Genomic DNA, 21,465 nt, shown 5'->3' with positions numbered 1-21,465 from the left:
GTTGATAAGACTAGAGAGATGAGCTACATCAGCAATTACTATAATGTAACCAGCCAGCATAAAGCCAATCACACCTCCCTTGGTACTCACAGCTTGATCCCATGCTTTTCTAGCTCATTTCTTAAGAAAACGTGTGATTGCACACCACGTTTTGCCTCCCATCCTAGGCAATTTGTTCCTGCTTTCCACAGAGTGTATACTGTCACCAGTCCTGACCCAATGAACCGTAATTCTTCAGGCCAGAAGAGTATCTGACAATGTGCTAGTTAATTTGATGCAGAGATTGACTAGATGAGCTATCAGGCTCTGTCAAGACTGCTCTTTTTCACTCTCCATCTAGGCGGTTGCATTTGCTTGCATTTGTAGGCAGGAGGAGTTCTGCAGGAAGGCCTACACAACAGGAAAGAGCTTTCAGATGCAACTCCTAGGGGACAATCGATCTCTCTTTGCGGTGTGCTGTTTTTGCTGCTCCTCCATGGGGGCCCATTGCCATCGATCTCCATCGTGTATGTGCTGTTTTTTTTTGGTTTTTTTTTGTGTGCACAGGATTCATTTTGTAGTGTGTTTTATGTGGTTTGCTGGAAATAGCTTCTTTATTCAATTACGTATTCACTTAGTTGTGTATTTACCATATTTAAACTGTGCTTTTGTTTTCATGGCTGTTTTATATTTTCTTTTATATAATTTTTCTGTCATTTTCATCACCTCTACCTTGATGATGTGTCTCTTCAGTCTAATCACCCTCTGATTAATGAGTTTCATCGTTTCAAAACAAAACAAAGGACAAAAGGATTTTTGAAAATTGTCTCTAAAAAAAACAATGAAACATGAAAGAATTGATAGAAGAGGGAGGCCTGAGGAAAACAAAACATAACAGGAGGGAGTTGTGGATTGAGAAAAAGGTGCAGTTAGAGCATATATTGGGCATTCTGGTAAAATGTAAATTGCATGTTCTGCACAAAGACATGAGTCATGCATCGTGGATGAGTTCACTGCTAATACTTTAGTCATGGCAGGACTCAAAGCACTCATAGATGTTAACAGTATGGTCTCAAAAGTGCCATTTATTGAGGTGAAATAACACACAAAACAATTTTGATTAGTTCAATTTTATTTATATAGTGCCATATTATAACAAAAGTTATCTCATGATACTTTTCATACAGAGCAGGTCTAGACCGTACTCTTTATAATATTATTTACAGAGACTAAACAATTCCACCATGAGCAAACACTTGGTGATGGTGGCGATGGAAAAACTTCCTTTTAACAGATAGAAATCTCGGGCAGACCCAAGCTCATTGGTAGATGGCCATCCACTGTGACCGGTTGAGTTAAAGAGGTGAGAGGGAGAGAAGTCCACCGGCAGTCTAGTCCTATAGCAGCATAACTAAGGGATGACCTGAGCCAGCCCTAACTATAAGCTGTATTAAAAAGAAAAGTCCTAAGTATACTCTTCAGAGTATTGACCGAGTATGCCTCCTGGCTTGATAGCTGAAAGCTCTGGCTCCCACTACTTTTGGAAACTATAGGAACCACAAGGAACCCAGCATTCTGAAAGTGCAGTGTTCTAGAGGGGTAATAAGGCACTATGAGCTCTTTAAGATATGATGGTGCCTGACCATGAAGAGCTTCGTATGTGAGGAGAAGAATTTTAAATTCTGTTCTAGATTAAACAAGTAATCAATGCAAAGAAGCCAAAATGGGAGATATATGATCTCTAATCTTGGTTCCAGTCAGTACACGTGCAGCAGCATTATTATTAGTCCTAAGAGACTTATTGGAGAAGCCTGATAACAATGAGTTGCAAGAGTCCAGCCTAGAAGTAACAAATGTGTGGACTAGTTTTTCTGCATCCACTTGTGGCACAGTTGACAGTAGCCCTAATTTATACGGGTAATCATTGCAAAAATTACAAGCAAAAAAATTTTGTTTTTTTTCATTTATTTCAGTTAAATGGTGATTTCACTGTAAAAGAGAGTTTGAGTAACCTCTGAGTCACATGTTCCATTTTTGTGAACAGATTCTCAATGGACTACCACCTCTGAAATGCATGACATCAAAAGATTAGAGGGGTTGTTGAAAAATTTATACCAGCTGTCTTAATATTTAAGAGAAGTCTCAATGTTAGGAGTAACCTTTCCTCTTTTTCCTCACCTAATTCTGATGGATGAGTCTTGCTGTCAAACTGCTAAAAGACTTCAGAAGTAGGCAGCCACTCAGAAATGCTGTGGTTGGGGGTTTCTTTGTGGCCTCCTTACCCCTTTTCCGGCAATACTTCCATGCCTTGAATTATCTTATCTCTGGGCACTTCTCTTTGCACTTGTCTTGGTCTGAATCCATGAATGCAGTAGTCAGGATTGTGGATAACAGAACTACGGCTTTGTTTGTAAAAACAAAGCAATGGGCTACATCAGCGTTTACTATAATGTAGCCATCCAAGACAAAGCCAATTACCTCCCCCACCCTGCACCACAGAGAGATTCACTGTGCTATTCTCATCATTTTGCACTGTGGTGAATAAAAGGCTTGTTTTATTCTTATCCCTGGAGGAAGCGCTAGTGGAAAAACCCTACTTTATATCTCGAGGTGCTCACTCTTTTTCACATAGACTTGCCTTTTTCAAACATTTGTTTATGATTGCTTCATTCAGCAAAACTGTACTTTCTTGCTTGAAGTTAAGCATGTGAACTTTAATTTCTTGCTTAAAATTCATATTCTGAAGGCTTGGCCAAACTTGATGATTTTATTTATGATCCCAACTGTCCTTATGAGTCAGGGAAGCAATGGGAAAAGAACATTGTAACTCCTAGTCAGGTTTTATTACATTTTCTTAAACAGTCCCACCAGGATTACAGGGCCTTTTTTTAAATAATTGTGGCCTAAAATTCCTGATGTTGCATGAGGTTTTCAAAAAAAATGCAGTGAAAGCTGCGTTGCTTTTTACATTTTTGTTGCAATTTTGTTGCTGGAGGAAGCAAAAGTTGCGATAAGTTGCGATTCGACAGTCCAGCAAGCCCCAGAGAGGGCACAGCGAGCACTAAGTCCACAGCCCCGGGAAGCGGCGAGATCCGGGCAGGAGGGTGCTGTAAACCTTCGCCCCCAAGCCTTTCCAAGCTGACCTAGAGCCGGTCACGGTGCACCGCCACAGAGGAAATGCGCCCGTCGGACGGGGATTCGGTGCTGGGCTCTTCCGTATCACAGTTTCGTTCACAGAAGTGAAGCGGAAGGCAGTTTGGCTACGTCAGTGATGTCAGCTCAAGCCAATGATTGGTCAAAGTTGCAGAAAAATTGCGGTAATTGGTTAAAATTGCAACACCGCCCTGAATTTACGGAGATTGTTGCGTTGAAGTTGCAAATTGCAACATCGCGAATTCCTGGAGGGTCTGGTTAAATATTTTAAGACTTCAAATGGTTGCAGAGAACCAAGAGAACACATAATACATTGGAAGTCTTGTTTTGGTGATATTTTCCCAGCAAGACAACTGATTGACTATTAGGTAATTCATGTTCAATGACAACAACAAACCAAAGTATATTTAGAGTGCGAAATAATTATATGGAATTAGACTATACTCCAAGCCAACACTAGTAATAGGAATAAGGTAAAATTGCTCAAGTATATTTCTTTGAATATTTGAGGTGAGGTTGAAGTTTCTTGTTCAAAATTCCTCCAACACACAGACACACACACACACACACACACACACACACAAACACACACATAGTTGAACTCATTAAAGCCTAGCTGGTCTGAGAGACCTGCTGCTGTTTCAACAGAGGTCCCTATTTGAAACACCCAGGCTGCAAGGACAATTGTTCCTGTTTTGTGAGAATAAATCACAGCAGCTAAATGTGACTAGTGGTGTCTCACTTTGATTAACACTGTTGACATATTAGCCAAGTGCAGAATACAGATTGTGCTCCCTAGTTCTTTCACAAATGCTCGACGGTGATCACTGAGTGAATAATTATAATTGCATCAAACTGAATGTAATATGATAAATGATATACAATTTTAAATTAACTCTTTTAAAAGGCTGTCTAACAAATCATGAAACATACCTGTGCCATGTGGCTCTAAAATAGAAACACTTAATAAAAATGCTGACTGACTGCAAAAAAAGAACTAGATCCATCAAGCAACTTTAGGACTTTTTTAAACAAATTTGAAACAAACTGTGATAGTGTTGCTATACTGTTGATCCCACTGGAAATCAACACACAATCAATACACTCTGCAGCTCAGTGTAACTTGAGTAGATTCCAGCTTATTGGTTCAGTGGATGTTATAAAGTGGAGTAATGTAGTTTGGTGTTTGGTAAAGACACTTAAACATCAGCGAATAGAACTGTCAGCAAATTTTAGACTTAACCTTTGTGTAATTTAATGTGGTAAAATACACCACAGATTAATCCTATTTCAGAAAAGATGTGTGACCGTAGGATGATAATTTCCTCGGTTAAATTATTTTGATTTATTATAAAGTCAGAACACAAGTTACTCATCAAGGTATGTATATTTGGTACAGGACTTTGGATGTGGCAAAAAAGGCATTTTAATTGTGCGTCTTCAAGTTTTCTTTTGATTTTTGTGTACATTTGTATCCGTATCCTCCCTTTAATTGTTTCTATTAACTAAAATCGAACTCTTAACTTTACCCAGCATGCACTTTTGGCCATTCAGCTTAGTTCATTCTTGCAAACAACATGTGCCATGTGGGAGAATTACCAGCAGGCAAATAGTGACAAATAAATAAATGAAATAGTAAAGAAATATTAATGAGAAACAGCATTAATAATGCCCTCAGCACATTGTTAAAAGACAGTCAGTTAAGCCTTTATTTAGACCCTGAAAGACAATCACTAGAAACACGACAAAAGGAAGAATTCATTCATACTTGTTTTTGCATTCTTCCATTTAAGCATGAGTATAATAATGAAATTGTACGGTACAGTGACACTGTATGAGAATTATGATGTATGAGTAATTGTGATTCATGATCATAATTCTGATGAACATTCAACCAGTTGATGGTGTCATCTCCATATTTATTTAGCCTGTGTGTGAGAGCTGATGCAGCTTAGAAATGTCTGAAACACCAGCTGGGTAACAATCAGGTTTGGAATCAAAGAGGTTTCGAGTTTGAATTCATTGTTGCGTGCATCTTTTAAAGAACACACGAGAACAATAAGACTTTGTGTTCTCTGTCACAGCTATGGCATCAAATGTTTAGTAAATATTGGTAATTGGTATCCTGAGATTAGAGGTCATCTTATTGGACTTTCAGAAGTTTGACGCGTACAACTCTGCAACTCGTTACTGGGTAATTTTCATCATTAAAACGATGTACTAACTAGAAGGGCATTCAGAGAGTGCAGACCTCTGCCAATGCCAATAGTCCAGTCTTCAATGGTATGCAAATCTGCAATCGGAATTACAATTGAGCTATCTTCCAATGTTAATGAAAGTTAAAAATATCTGACAGTAAAAAAAAATATTATATATTTTATTTATATATTTAATGTTATACAATACTACATGAAATCTAGTGTGTAGAATGAAGACAAACTTGTAACAGCATTACATTTTATTCAAACTATGACAGCATATAGAGAAAAGTCTGGATTCCTGAAAAATACTATAAATAAATATACTGGCTTATCTAAAGAGGAACATTGAGCAGATAATAACTACCAGTACACAACAACCTTTGCCAACACAATAGTGTTACAAATTATTTGCACAGTATTTAACTTTCACCGTGTATTTTGAAATATCTCACTTTTTCAGCATGTGAAGAAAAACCTGGGATTGAAGTTGAGGTTTCTGGTCCATTGAAATCAGATGTTTGATGTTTTCTTCTCCAAGTGCCTTGTGGCACTGTGATGTTATAGCACTTGAGTAGCAGAATAAACATCTAATTTGCCAATGCCATGTTGAGAAGAATAAATCTACTCCACTGTGTTAGGAGGCACTCTTACTGTAAGTGTCAGTGATGACTGATTGACCTGAATTTAGCCCCTATTCACAATGCTTTTAAATTGACATCAATAAATGTTAATATTTGTTTTGTGCATCATTCTGTCAACATTACTAAAATTCTAAGATTATGAACTCATGGAGTAACTCTTGTCTTTTACAGGCTCCCAGAGGTACGGATCTCAGACAACGGGCCTTACGAATGCCACGTGGGAATCTATGACCGGGCAACAAGGGAGAAGGTTGTCCTGGCTTCAGGGAATGTTTTTCTTACTGTTATGTGTGAGTACCATCACTTTAGCTATACTCTATAGCCAAGGAAAACTCATTTCAGTGGTTCTTGCTTACGGTATTCAATGTGTTTCTGGTTGAAACACGATGCTGGTTTGGGAGATGGGGTGCATGAAGAGGGACTGTTCATAGTCAGCGGGATGGACAGTATGACAAATATTGAATACCTGGATGCTGTGTAGGCCTGCAGGCAGGAGACAAAGCTGTCTTGATGCCTCAAAAAAAGTGTTATGTTTAAAGTTTGATGTGAGCTGCAGGAGGGGCAATGTATTAAACTTGATGGTAAGTTGATGCTTTCCACCAAGTAAGTAATTTGGTAAAAAATGTTAAAGAAGTAAAGAAAATAATACAACTTGTGTCTTTTGTTTTGTAACTTTTGTACTGAGCTGATTTTCACATATAAAATGAGCAAGCAAGTGATGTTTTTTTTTATGATAACAATGTGTGAAATGGTAATGTGATGGGCTTGCTAAATCTGCAGCACCATTTGCTATTTTTGTTCATTCTCACCACTGACATAGCGTGGCTTTTGGCTGCAGCAGGCAGAAAAACTCACTCTACTACTTGTCCAGCACCTGAACATAGTGCAGCATTTACCGGCTAAGGTTCCAGATATTTCCCTCAGGAGTTGGAGAGCGAAAAAAAAAACAGCAACACAACTCTAAATGAATGTTAATGTTGCTCCTGGATAACTGTTGGATATGTACGTGATAGTCCTGATTTGTGGCATCAATTGTTGCAGGTTTAAGGAAGGTGAATAGGTCAGATCTCAACACTGAAAACACTCCACCACACTAGTGTTGGGATAGTATTCTCACACCACTCTGATATGAATATGAGGACACCCATCAGCTTGTGTTTGCTGCATGTCACTGTTTTGTGTGAAAACATTTGAAAAATGACATGCCGCTTGGATGGATGTTGGTCTAGAGAAGCAAACAATGGCACTACAGGCGACAAGTGAATGAAACATCAACAACAAATGCATACAAATATATTTTACACAGAGCGGATCTTTCAGGTTTATACCGTTTTTATTGTTGTTTATTTTTGTTTGCTTCTCCAAAATAAAAGTAGCTACTACTTGTTTGTCCATGTTATGGCTGTCTGTTACATCAGGAATGAATGAAAACATTACCTTGAAATTTCATGCACTCGGTCTATGGAACAATTGATTAGATTTCCTTGGTGATCTTGATCTAGAATGTCTGCCATTCGACGGGTACTGCTTCCTTCAACTAAGGTAACAGAAATAGACTTGATATCAGATCCTAAGGGGGTATTCATAGGGTCAAGGAATTGATCTAACAAAAAATTCAATTCAAAATTCTTTCTTTTGCTGTAACAGCAAGTGTTGAAGTGTTCAGCATTGGCAGAAATCTCTTTGCCCTCTACTTTTCCATGATAAACATTTTTGGACAAAACACTTTATTTATCTTCGTGTATCCATCAACTATATGGATTTATCAGTGATAAATCTTTGCAAAGCCCTGTTATGAACTGGTGACCTATCCATAGTGTACCTCTCGCCTCATGTACCCCCACAAAACTGCAAAAGACAAGCAGTAAAAGATAATAGATGCAATGACGGATGATTGTATCTTTGCATTCTCCAGTTTATCTCAAACCATTTTTCATACAGCTGCTATTACCATTATCCTGTTATCATGATATCTCTTTCAGTCACCAGGAGGATGTGTGCCTGTAGCCTTTTGCTCAGTCTGTGCTGTAATTATTGTATTTAAGTTCCCCTAACGACAGCTGCTTCACTTGCCTCTGATGTATCAATTTCAGTAGCAAAGACATGCTGTTCTCCATGTGGTCCTATGGCTAATTAGCACTGGTGAAATTTTTCAGTTGAACACCAGAGAGAGACACTGTGTGACAATATTACTCCATTATCACATTTTGTGCCTTTTAGATCTGCCGTTGGTTCTTATGTTTACTTTTCTTTTAAACTTTTTCCTGAGCCTTTGACCTTCTGTTCTGTTGTTTTTCATGATCAGTCTCATGCCTTTATTTGTGCACTCCCCCACACTGACGTCAGTGAAAGACTTTATCAATGGGAGAGGATTTACTCAGTTAACTGTTTCTTGTTTAAGCAATGGGAATACGTGAATGATGTAGTTGTTGGATAGTTAGAGCACCCAAACTCAGCTGGGTCTTAAATCACCACTCCACAAGAGGGGAAGAAGAATGGCCTCTGGCATTGTGGCTAATTGCCGTCTAAACTGAAACAGAATTATTCATAACCTATTAGTGTGTCAAGTTCAGTGGGAAGTAAAGAAAAAAAAGTGGTTAAGAGAAAGAAAGAAAATGAGGGGAGAAAAAAGTTAATTAATAGGAAGCGGTACATGGAAAGTATTTTAATTTTTTAAAGGGCTTCATAAATAAGAATTATCATTTTAATGAATCCCCTGCCAAGAAATTCAATCATCTAGTTTTAAAAGGCTAAACCCTGAACTCTTGGTTCCTCCACTACTGTCCTTCACTCTTTGGAAAGTTTGAAAAGTCTTTGCTTTTCTTCTTGCACTGCAGGAGCATATGTTGACTTTACTAAGCCCCCAAGAGCATGAAGAATCCCTCACCTAAATTGCTGTCATAGTCTGTGCTATAATGAACAATTTAGCTCAATCTATATCCAATTATGAATACAGTGAATTATTATAAATTACTAATGCCTGGAGTTACAAGCAAAGCATCATGGTCAAATGTTCTTAACATTTACAAGCCTGCAATATCAAATTAATTGGACTTATTCTGTTTTGTTTCTTTCTTCTTATTATTGTTTAATGTACATATATACGATATCCCTGGACAATTGCACCAAGCTTTTATCTAGATAATGAGGAACATGCAGCACCAAGATGTACCCATAACTAGGGCACTTTATAATGTACTGTGTAAGCTAATTTTTTATCCCTTAACCTGGATGAGCTGTTATGGGTGCTCTGTGCCTCTAAATGTAATTACTGACACATTACTGTATGATAATTTATGATGAGGCACTCTGTGGTTATCAAAGTTCAAAATCCACATCTGAACTAAAAGGTTATGGATGAGAAGTTCAGTGCTGAAATAAGCTGATGGACAGAATCCTTATTAGGCTATTGAATTTACTGTCAAATAATTTTCATTCTCCATTTGCACAGGATACATTCAACAAGATGTAAATACACAGTGGGTAGAGAACTGATAATGTAATAGAATTTGGCCTGTTGACCTCCTCCCTCTCTGTTGTAGTTTAATTGAAGAGGGCTTAGTATAATGACATCAAAGAACAAAATATTCAGTTCTTTGATGTTAAGACCAAAAATGTTAATGTGATTATCATGTTTCTAAAACTACATGAGAAATCATTCAAAAATAAATAAATAACTATGGACAGTACTTTATTAGGAAATACTTAGTATATTATATTCACAGCAGTCATACCCCATTGCTGTTGGCTATGGGTCTGCCAATAAAGTAGAATTATAAAGCTGGAATATTTGACTCAACAAGATGCACTTTTACTTGAAAATGTCAAAAATTGTAAAGCACAGATTTCTTATATTCAGTACCCCTTAGGCCCATGTTACACACAAAATTGAACATGCAACGTCATGGTCAAGTTCATACAAATTTATTTTACATTCAAGATTTCAAACCGAATCAGTCTGCTTAGAGCAACTTTGGTGCGTGGTAGAGGACTGCAATGGTTATTCATACAGCTTCAACTGTGTAACTAAATTGCATGGAATTTTTCAATGATATAATCTCCTTTCTTTGTCCCATTGGGAAAAAAAATGAAGCAAGACTATTTTAAAATATTCCTGAAGGGCTTTTAGTTTAGAAAATAATAATAATAGCAAAATGACATTAGTTTAATCAAAGCAGAGCTTTAATTAAGTGCAAGTTTCTTAAACCCTTTGATTGTCATACAAATTAAAGATTTTGCTGAAATTAATTACTTTATTCATCCCCGAAGGGCAGCAGTCCGGTATTTCAATACAATAAAATACAATAGAATAAAATACTGAGGTAGAAAAAATAAAAAAATTAATTAATTAATTAATTAAAAAATAAATAAAAAACAGAATAGGACAAGGACACACAGAAAAAAGAAGATAAACAGGTAGATAAGGTGCACTGGCAAGATGATGGTAGTAGTATTGATGATATGATGGTAATATCGTTGTAACTAAACAGTATATAATAATAGTACAGTATGTATAATATATATATATATATATATGATATGAGATATATATATATATAAATATTATATACATATATATACCAGTATGAAATAACATTATATAACGTATATAATAATAATTACAGTATATAGCAATAATGGCAGCAACAGTATATAATAATAATAATAATAGCAATGATGATAATAATAAAACAAGTAATTTTTATATTTATTATGTATTTAATTTGCGTGAGAGTTGCATGGACTTGTTTTTGAGCACTTTTGAGCACAAAATGTGATTTTATAACAGTATAATAGTTCCTGTATTTTGTGATTTCAACACTAAGAGGATAGACTTCTGATCCATCACCAATCACATAAAATAGATATCTCATTCTGCAAACAGTGACATATCCATCCCCGTAAAGCTAAGGTCATAATTTCAGGCTTTGTTGGGTAAATGAAATCAATACCTCTTTTCCCAATGGTAGAGATAGGGTCATTATTTGTTATTACCCAAAGTGATTCCTATGCGACATTCCAAAGATTACAAGGAAAGGATATTTGTCTCCTTAGAACACAGTCTGACCTTGGGAAGCCAGCTTCTGGTTGATCTGTGCATATTATCCGAGACAACTAAGGTTGTTGTGTTGTTGTCTGTATCAGATGACCGTTGGGTTGCGACTCCTCCGCTGGATGAAGAACATCTTAATAGCCCTTGTGTTTAAACATCATGTCACGTAATTCCAGAAATCCTTTCTTCTAACCTTTTGTAAAGCATGAGGATGTAATTTAAAGGATACCCTTCACAAGGCGGCGGGGCTGGTATTTATAACCCCTAGAAACAGAGATGAGTGCTAAGGTGTAGAGGGACTAATTACCTTCTCATCCCATAAAACTGGGATTCGCTTCAATAATAGATGCCCAACTTTAATTAAGCATTGTGTATATTTAGACGCTTGTTTATAAATGGGTGGGATTAATGGCATACGAGCCAAGCCCAAAGACAGCAATGCCTGCGGACACAGCAGTTTGGTTTACTGGTAAGAGTTTAGGGACTGCATGTGACTGTATGCATGTGTGCTTCTGTGTGGAGAAGCTTGTTTGGGTGGCAGCATTTGATGGATTGCTAGGGAGCGGCTGTTCCCTCTGTGTCTTGTACTTGTGAAGTGAAGAGAACATCTTGGCCAGAATCGACACATAGTGTGACTCAAACACAGTTGCCTAGTTCTCAGCTCTCAGATAGGATACCAATTTTATCAGACTCATCAGTTGTATCCTGAAGTATTTCCCATGTCGTCTTTTAGCACGTCTCGGGTCACCATAGGGGATTGTTCAAGAGCCCTTGATATGATTCTCCATTACTCTCTCATTTATCTTCTGTGTCACCTTCCTGCTCATCACACTTAATGTCATACAGTGTGCTATCTGCATCAACCTGTTAAATTGATTGTGTGCAGAAAGCTTCACGTGAAAGACAACAGCATCCTCTGTTTAATTGTGTGACAATATAGAGCATCAACTGTTGCACACATGAAATAAGCCTTATCTTTTTTTGTATTTTGTTCGTAATGAACAGTACAGACTTCGCTCTGAGAGAATTTTATCTTGGAATGAACAGGTCTGCTTTTTAAATAAATTGCGTGACCTCTTCTTACTTCTTAGCACCTCCACCATTCAGTTTTGACTGGAAGTAGCTTACAGCACCAATAAAGCATGTTGGCTTGGAGCCCGTTGAAGGAAAAAAAAAAGAAGAATAAAATGAATTCAAAGAGTAGATAAATTATTAAATGTCTGTCTTTGAGCTAAACCCTGGGGTGATAACTGAGGCAAAAATAAACAACCCATGGGCTTCCTCAAGGATTTTCTACCCGACATTGAACTGAAATCCTGTGCATCACTTAGTCTATGCTAAAGAATTTCTGTCTGATTTTTTTTTTTTTTTTTTTTCCTTCCTTCCTTGCTGTCAGAGTTTTGCCAGAAAATAGCTCTTTCCCTTTACTTGATGATACCTTTTTGTCTCAAAACCAGTGTGAGGTCTTTCATTGTCAGAAGCATAATTTTAATTCGTCATCGGACAAACAATGAAATCTACTGCTGCAATCTTGCAACAATTAGCTTCAACGAGATTATGACATAAACTTGCCATCATATTTGCAGCCATTCTGTATCTCATTTGAGGCTGCATTAAAAACAAGCCATTTTTACCCTCTAACTCATTCAGTGCCTCATTCAGTTGACATTCACCAGTCACTCAATCAGCAGGGCAGCCGAACCGTGCCAAAGCTGTAGCCTCATGAGTAAGCCTGTTTTCATACCCGGCGATTTCCCACAGCAAAACAAAAATGAACATCTGATGGTTGCGTCATATCGTCTGCTCATATTCTGTCCACTAAAAGCCTCCAGGAGGCACTATTTTGGCCTGACATACTGTTTATCAGTTACATCCTGGATTCACTGTATGTACCCTTATGAAAATGTATATCATAGGTAGATACTCCTAAATTATTATCCATGATAAATTTAAGTGTTACCTAAGTTGCATCCATAATAATCTTACTGGACTTTGATGCATGGCTGCTGGTCCCAGATAAATTGCTGACTGCCAGATTTTCCCAGAGGACGAGAACAAAAACAGCAGGACTGCCTCCATTTTTGAGACAGACTTGTGGCAGGACAACTTCAGTTTCTGTTTGAAAACTGCAGCTTCCTCATCTGAAAACATAGAGCACATATAATCATGAATAAATACATAAAGAAAAAAAAAAAACTCTTTCCAGGAAGCAAGTTACCACAATATTCTGCAGGTCTAACAACCTTTTTTTTTTTTTTTTGAAATGCTTAAACTGCAGTAAGAATATGATGATGAAGTGTTATGTTTTTTTTTTGTTTTTTTTTCAAAAACCCTGATATCACTATGAATTTTTGGCTTGGTCCTCATTGTCAGGGATGGAAGCGAACAAATACATTTACTCCTGTTACTGTAGAAATTGAACACACTTTTACAAATCTGTAATTTTAGATGTACTGGGACAGTGTGTAGGATTGGAATCTAGTAATGTAGTTACTGATTACAACCTCCTCGTGGCTGCAAACCTACAGTGCTCGCAAGTTCCTATCTAGAGACAGTATTTGGTTCGTACATTCTGGGCTACTGAATAAATATGATAGTTCAACATGGTGAAATATGTGAAAGAGTAGATATAAAAGCTCATTCGAGGGTAGCAAAAACACAGTTATTATTTTCAAGTGATTATACACTAATAAGAGCATAGTTATGCATATCATATTCCATTTATGACATATGTTATATGTTGTCTTCTGTCGGGAATCAATCTAAATGGGTATTTAGTAGTGTTGTTGATCAATTCAGGTCAAAATCTTGACCTTTTAATGCAAGTCTACATATTGTGGTATGAAACCTCCATCTATTGTTTAAAGCCTGGCTATTGTTTGTCCAGCATGGACAAGGGAAGCCTGACAGCAGCTCATGGCTGGTTTATTTGGTTAGCGGCTGTATTCCTGCTTCACTGAGCAGTTGTCAGTCTGTCCCTGGCTTCAGTTTTCTAGTTACGTCTACCATAAGTAATCACTGAATTAATGCACCTCTCAGCTAAATGACCCAAATCAAACATCTGATGTTGCTTGAAGCTGGTTGTGGCTAAAATGCAGTACAGTAAAATAGGAATTCCTACCTTCAGACTGCCATCTACGCTCTTTCTGATAATCCCTGCTGTGGCTGCTCAAAAAACTACGACGAATACAATCAGAAAAAAGCTGAGTGGACTGATTATATTATTCATTGGGAGAGAATGAACAGAGAAGTTAAAACTTAGGCAGGTTGTGGAGGACTTTAGGGGGCACAAGAGTCAGAACAACATACTCTGTGTTGCATAGCAATTTGGCATTTTGAGTGCATGTGTGTCTGCACACAGTAAAAGCTGTGCATGCTCTCTTTTTGCTTGACAGCGTGTGTGTTTGTGGGCTATAACTGCTGTCGAGTTTATATTGTTTATGCAACTCTGTATTGTTGGCAATGCTTTATTCTACTGTTAAAGTGACAACTTATTTAATTTACGTTTTTATTTATTGCTGGTCATATTTGTTTAATTGACTTGGCTTTGTCCTTTTTTATTCTAGTACAACTACACTGTGGAAGGCTGTTGTTTAAGCTATTTTTGATTTATAATAAGTTGTACATACAGCCTGTAAATGTCTGTCTATAGTATAACTTATTGTTGGGCTGTGCTGTTCACACCTTTGGACCGTGTCATATTCCACTCAGCTGCATGTACATTGACATTAACACAATTTATTTTATAGCATAAAGGTGCTCTTTGATTTAAAAGTTTTATCATCATCATATAGCCAGCTACGTAAGATGTACATTCTAACTAACCGACTTTACTTTTATCTAAACGTTCTGCTGTCTCCATGGCTGCAAGTGAAACGATTTTTGGATTTTCTTATTTTCATTTTAGAAAGTTTTAAAGCGGACATTCTCTGTCGCTATGATTTTAGCAGTTATTTGTTACAGTAGCTGCAGTGAATGTGGGTACCACCAACATTAAGAAGGGAACTTGTTCATTGATGCACCATGCAGGTGAAGTTAATGTGAAACAGGTGCAATTTGGTTAGGCAACAGAATTACTTGGTTATGGTTAGAAAATAAAAATATGGTTTGGATTAAAATAAGTACAGACTGGGGCAATAATCACAGGAGCAAAGGACAAATGTTGAAGGATGGATTGGTGGAACAAACAAATTTAACACAAAGAGACAACGTTTTTTGTGAAACAAAAAGTCAACATTGATTGTTTTAAATAAGTGGTTATGGTGGTTACATGTTTTTTTTTCTCTTTTCAGACATTTTAGGACCCTACAGTTGTCACAGAAAATGGAAATATACATGCAGAAATCTACCAATCACATTGTGATATTTTGCATACTAATTAGGTAGATTTTCACGTGCTGTCCCTGGAACATGGCCATAACCATAGCTCTGTTATGGTTACGATACAGTTAGCTACTAATTGGTTCATGTATTGACTTCTTTTATCTGCCACTATAGTGTAAAATGTAAACCGCCCTGTGTGTTTTTGTTGGACAGGTTACAAAGAGGGGGATTAAGAGGAATACAGTAACAGTGACTGACTGAATGTGAATTAATGAATGTTGGAGTGTGTAAGTAGAGTCAACATAGGTTTTGTAAACCAATGTGTAAACATTGATTTAACCATGTAAATACAAAAGAGCTGGCGGGTCAAGTCAGTTGTGTGGGTCACTAGATCAAAACATAGCTAATTGTTGTTATTATTAATTGACGCTTGGCCAAGGAGAAATAGAGACACTCTCAAAGTTCATCAGAAGTGCCTGAGCCTGTCTCACATTCTACCCAACTCATCCTGGTGGATAGACTTTAAACCCCAAGATAACACCACAAATACTATATGCTCAGAATTAGCCAAAGAGAATATTTTTACTCATGGAGGTGTTATTGTCAGCATATTCTAGTCTGGAGACACAGATTTCTGTTTACGCAGATCGGATCGTCAACAACAAGCTATCTATTATGACTAGGAAGGCAGCAATAGGTCTCTTCGACCCTGGCCACCACAGTGTTGAGATAGACTGGCACCTACTGTTCTCAATCAAAGCCAAACAACTAATACTGCTGAGGACCTCAAAGCCCACACGTGACCTTGTGTAACCTAAGGATAGAAAATTCCATAACAAATATAAGTACTCTGGGGAAATAGTAAAGTGGGGTGTATGTGTGTGGTGCTGAATAAGAGACCACTGAGATTGCGGTGCTTGCGATTGAGATTATTGCTCATGTTCAGTTTGAGCAACAGTTGGTCAGAAATGAATGTTATAGCTCCCGAGTTATAGCAGCTGAATAGTGACAAGGGGTTATCTCTGATGCAGATCGTTCTACTCTGTGCTCCCTGACCATCAGCTACACATCCAACAGATGGAATGAGATAACAGAAGCACATGCAAGTGTTATTTACATATAATAACTTGTATTATGTAACAAATCAAACAGACAATTACAAAGTATGGCCTTGTGCTAATTAATACATTTTGTCTTCCTGTGGACGGGACCTGCTTCAGCTGGTTTGCAGCTTTAAAGGCATGTCAAAAACATTTTAAAAAATGGGTTTGAAAAATGTATTTTTTTTTATTTTTCACTTCACAGGGAATGAAGAGATACATGTAAAATGTGAAATATTAACACACTTAAGCTTGAAGAACCTTTGCATTGTAGCATATATTATTACACATAAATATCATATATTACATTATTATTAAACATATTACAGGAACTTTGATGTAGCTAATGATTTGCATGACTGCTCATTAAAGTATACTAATGACTAGCAGGTTCAGCAATTATGCACTTTTGGTAAGGCTCATGTTTTTTTGGATACATATTGTACTATCCACAGAGTAAATAGCCATTACAAATTCTTTACTGTATATGCTATTGTATCTTTCACTGAAAAATTACAAACTTAATTTAAACTTTATTTTTTAACAAATTAATAAGGCTCAGGTTATACAAACTTTTCTTTTCTACTTTCACTTTGGGTGGGTACAAAATCGAAACTTTTCAAAAAATATGTTTGACATCCACCATTTTGTTTCCAATAAGTTTTTGGGGGGCAAAGGATGAATTGAATTTACTGCACTTCCTCTGCCTGAGTTATGTGGCTAATATACAGTGGTTCTCAGCATGCTGAATACAGGAACGTGATAGAAATTATTATGCCAAACACCCTTTAGTCTGACTTAAGGGGCTGTGGTGAATTTACACACTAGATGTTTAACAAGTAAGATGGATGAAAATTTACAAAATGAATTTTATGTATGCTGATTAATATACAGTACGCATGGCACTGTATGCACGTAGCAGTAAAGATGATCAAAGTAGCAGCCATGAAGAATCCACACAGGTTCCACTGGGCACAGAGTGGCCAAACACAATGGATGATAGATTTACCCATGTTCACATGTGATGCAGTCACGTAATATTCATAAGTTCAGTGTTGCGTAGGGTATATAAACTTTCTACCATCGCAAAATTGGTAACATAACCTGTGAAACAAGCCATAACTTAACTTAACACGTCATGTGTGCAGTACACTTCTGAGGTAGACATGCTTAAAGCTGGCTGTGTAAGGTCAGTGCTACATTTTTTTGTGTGTGTTTTTGGCCTTTATTTTGGCATTGCTAACAGCCAAGTAAAACACTATACTATAAGAATATTGTGCATTTTTCTCTCTCACATCTCTCTACAACTACATAATGGCACAAGACTCTGCAGGCACATTAAAAGTTTGGCTTCTCATTTTAAATGTAGGCATGTCCTGAGTAGACCCTGCTGCTTCCACCACCATATGGCACTATTGTTAAGAGCACAAATTAGGGCTGTGCTCTGTATACTAGGCTGCTAAAAGGCACAAATATCATTTTGCTCTGCATGACATCGAGGGATGTTTATTATACCCCGTAAAACACAGCATCTCCTGCCTGTCACGCATTAATCATTTAGGAATGCCCCTCCCCAGATAATCGCAGCCATGACAGAACAGCAGCAATAGAGGGGGGCACCATGCAAAGATCATTCTGTGCTGTGCAGTATTTCTCTCCTGTATGCATGGTGGAGAATGAAATATCATTTCAAGCCAATGAGTCACATCAAACAATGGTCAAGTCAAGGTTGTTATAGCCATAAACACAAAGTTGTAGAACTGTCAGTGACACTCAGAGACACTGTTTTTTGACAAAACAAAACTTTCAGAAAATCAGCATTTTTTTTTTAAAGCACCACATTAAAACACAGAAGTATACGTCTTCAAATAGTTCCAAGAGCCTTTAAACAATCACTTCTGAATAACCTTGTGATGTCTTTCACAATGCAGCACTTTCTGTTTTCCTGGGTAACGTTCCTGCCTTCATCCTGAGACGTGCATGTCTGATATTGAACACACTGCCTCCCCTGATGTCTCCTTGTGGTTCTGTGAAGTGTAGCCTTCATTTCTTGTGGTACAGCCTCCCTCATTCCCTTCACTCCCCCTCACTAAGGATGTCTTCATCACTTGCTGCGCTCTGCTCCCCACCAAGGTCCCTTCTTTTGAGCATGGTTGACTGAGGAGGCAACAGAGGAGAGACGGCTTTGCCTCCCAAGAGACTCATGGCTGATTTTAACAAAGAATAAGAAAACCTCTTTGTCTTTCTACCTTTTACCTCAATATCACCTTGCTTGATAAGTCTCCTTTCCTACGTGTGAACATCCTATAAATAGTTTCCGTCTTCACAGGCTGTTTTTTTTAAGCAAGTTTGCCTAATTTATCAGTGCCTTTTTTCTCTAAATGTATCAATTCATTCACTTAAGAAGGCTATATGTTGTATTTCTGAAATGAATTCAGGAGAGTAACCAAAGAGCATGTGTAACTTAGAAAAGGTAAACTAAAAAGAGCCAGACATGATTAAAACAGCCAGAAAGACTCCCTAGTTTGTAATAGCATTCCAACCCTGTGGACTAAGTATGTGATTTGATTTATTTTTAGCTGGGCAACAATATGATGGCAAGATTGTTTTGTAACTAAGCAAACACATAGATGTGAGATAACCTGTCAATCATTTATAGCCTATTTGCTTTCCTTTCATATTATTTATTTTGTGATGAATTTTCGTTATGTATTTGTGCCCACTGTCTATCCCCTGTGTGCTCTCTATCAAAATATTTCATTATGTCTACTCCCTTAAAACTGTTTTGATGCACAGCTCACCAGAAGGGATGTTTTAGGCTTTCACAAATCACACGTATTGACAAGAAGAGATAATGATGACATTTTCTTCTCACACGGGCTGTATTTATGCTATTTGGAAGATAAATTCAATACACAATGTGGTTGAAAGCCTTGAAAAACAATATATCTGTTGATAAGTGTGACTCACTCTTTGCTTTACAAATGGTTTTGTGCCCTATCTGCTTTTGTGTAAAAGTCTAAAAGTCAGAATATGTCCCTTTTTCTTACACTGCCTTGGAATTTAGGTCTGATTTTAAATGCTTCTAATTAACTGTTATAATTATATCATTATGTGAACACCCATGTGATTTTTAAATATTAATAACCAGATCTTTTTCTTTTTTTTTTTTATTTCCATGTTGAGCTTTAGTCCCTCCAATACAAATGAGGGTTGTGGATGTCATGTTGATCTTTCGAGTGTCACACGGGGAGGGTTGAAAGTGGCAGATTTTTTTTAAAGTGGTGCTTAGTACCTTTCACTGTGGTCTTAGCTCTTTGAGATTTGACACTCATCTTTACTGCTGCACAAAGCACTGCGAGAAAGGCGATACATTTATAGGTAAAGGAAGAAATACAGGTTGAGGAGCCCCTGAAAGTAGCTTATGGACATGGATCGAATGGATTTCTTCTCTGTGTGCATATTTTTAAGCTTGAATAGGAATCAGAAGAGGGAAAGCTGAAGGGAAAATTGAAATAAGAAATGCATTTTACATTGGGACCCTTACTCTGCCCTGTTGAAATCCATCAAATTAGGGGTAGGTAGGGTAGCCTTCATTGAATGTGTAAATGTCTCATCCTACGTCCTGCTGGGATTGAGAGATTTGTAATGATGTCTTTGGAAGAATACAATGAGGTCTGTTCAGTCTCAGGAGTAGTCTATTAGAACCAAGACCTATAAATGGATGAAAGGATTACAACCTATAACCTACCTGAGTACATGGGCAGGTCTGTTCTAAATAGGCTGTTGTTTCATTGTTATGAGAAAGGTGTTGTTTGCTGAATTGCTAATGTACAAACGCATGCTAAAAATAATTCAATTGCATTTGAGGAACTTATATATTCAGGTATTTCAAAGTGCAGAAAACAGACTTGTGCGAATAAATATAGAAATTAAAGTGAAAGCTTGTAAAATGTGACAGCTTTGAAAAAGCCAAATGACAACTTGATGATTCAGCTCTTAAAAATTAACCACTAATTGGCACACTCTACTTAACTCCACTTTCTTTCCATCTTCTTTTCCATCTGATTATCTTTGTAGCCATAATTGTACCGTCGGGAACTCTTCCATAAACATTTTGGCTTCTTCAGGTAGGAACAATTCACTAGAGGATTTTTTATAGAGATGAATAGCATTGTGTGTCATGCATTTTCTTCTCATATAGTCCATTAATTGAAAACCAACTACCAAATCCCAAGACAGAATAAATGAAATATGTTCATGAAATACTGTTTTATTATACCACGTTCACTCTGTAACCTGTGTCAGTGAATTTGCATTTGTTCCATGATGTAGTTAGCTCTAGTTAGGGCAGTATAGTGTCTTCAGCATCACAGGAGCAGCTTCCTTACAGCTGACACTCTACCAGCTTTGTTAGTAAGTGGCTAGATATTTATGAAAATGTAGTCACACAATCTGTCTCTTTTCCTACATTCACTACAGTGCTGCAGTGTGTACTTCAGCTAGAGGAAAGCTGCTCAAATGCAGTGGAGAACTGAACTTAAGTGACTGCTGCCTACCCTCAGTAGACCTCTGAGTCACTGTCACAGCACACCAAGGAAGAAGTAAAGGAGGCAAATCAATAGTCAATTAAAAAATGTATATACTGTAATATTTCTCTTAAAAAGGAAAGCAAGCTAGAGGACACAGAAGTTGAATCTTCAGTATTGGAGAAGCTATTCATACAAGAATTTATATATATAAATTACCTGCCAAAAAGGCCAGTAAAATTGACACAGCGCCTGCCAATTTTTCAGTCCATATTTGGCGGATTGGCAAATGTTAATTTCAAGTGCTGGTGACATGACATGTGGCACTGGCATGGGCTGTAGTGGGCAGGTGTTGCTTGTGTGAGAGCATAAAGATCTAAAATCTTGTTCCAAAATTTGATTTGTAACCAGTGAAAGAGGAGCACAGTACATGCTCCTAAAAAGTGATTGATAGCACAGAAGAAAGAAATTACTGCCCTTAAGAAA

The 21,465-nt window shown here is 37.3% G+C and overlaps 1 protein-coding gene across 2 annotated transcripts in view; it reads left to right on the top strand.

Annotated features, from left to right (window-relative positions):
- The window catches only part of igsf21a (immunoglobin superfamily, member 21a), a 167,425-nt gene that overhangs the window by 97,712 nt on the left and 48,248 nt on the right, over window positions 1-21,465 (top strand). For both annotated transcript variants that reach the window (XM_027279734.1, XM_027279735.1), the window contains exon 4: window positions 6,146-6,264. In XM_027279734.1, coding sequence (XP_027135535.1) covers window positions 6,146-6,264 — 119 coding nt within the window. The remainder of the gene's footprint in view (window positions 1-6,145; window positions 6,265-21,465) is intronic.

The sequence above is a fragment of the Larimichthys crocea genome, chromosome VI (assembly GCF_000972845.2).
Source record: "Larimichthys crocea isolate SSNF chromosome VI, L_crocea_2.0, whole genome shotgun sequence".
NCBI lineage: Eukaryota > Metazoa > Chordata > Actinopteri > Sciaenidae > Larimichthys > Larimichthys crocea.
Note: the sequence above shows the minus strand (reverse complement) of the source record. Positions and strands in the feature narration are given on the sequence as shown.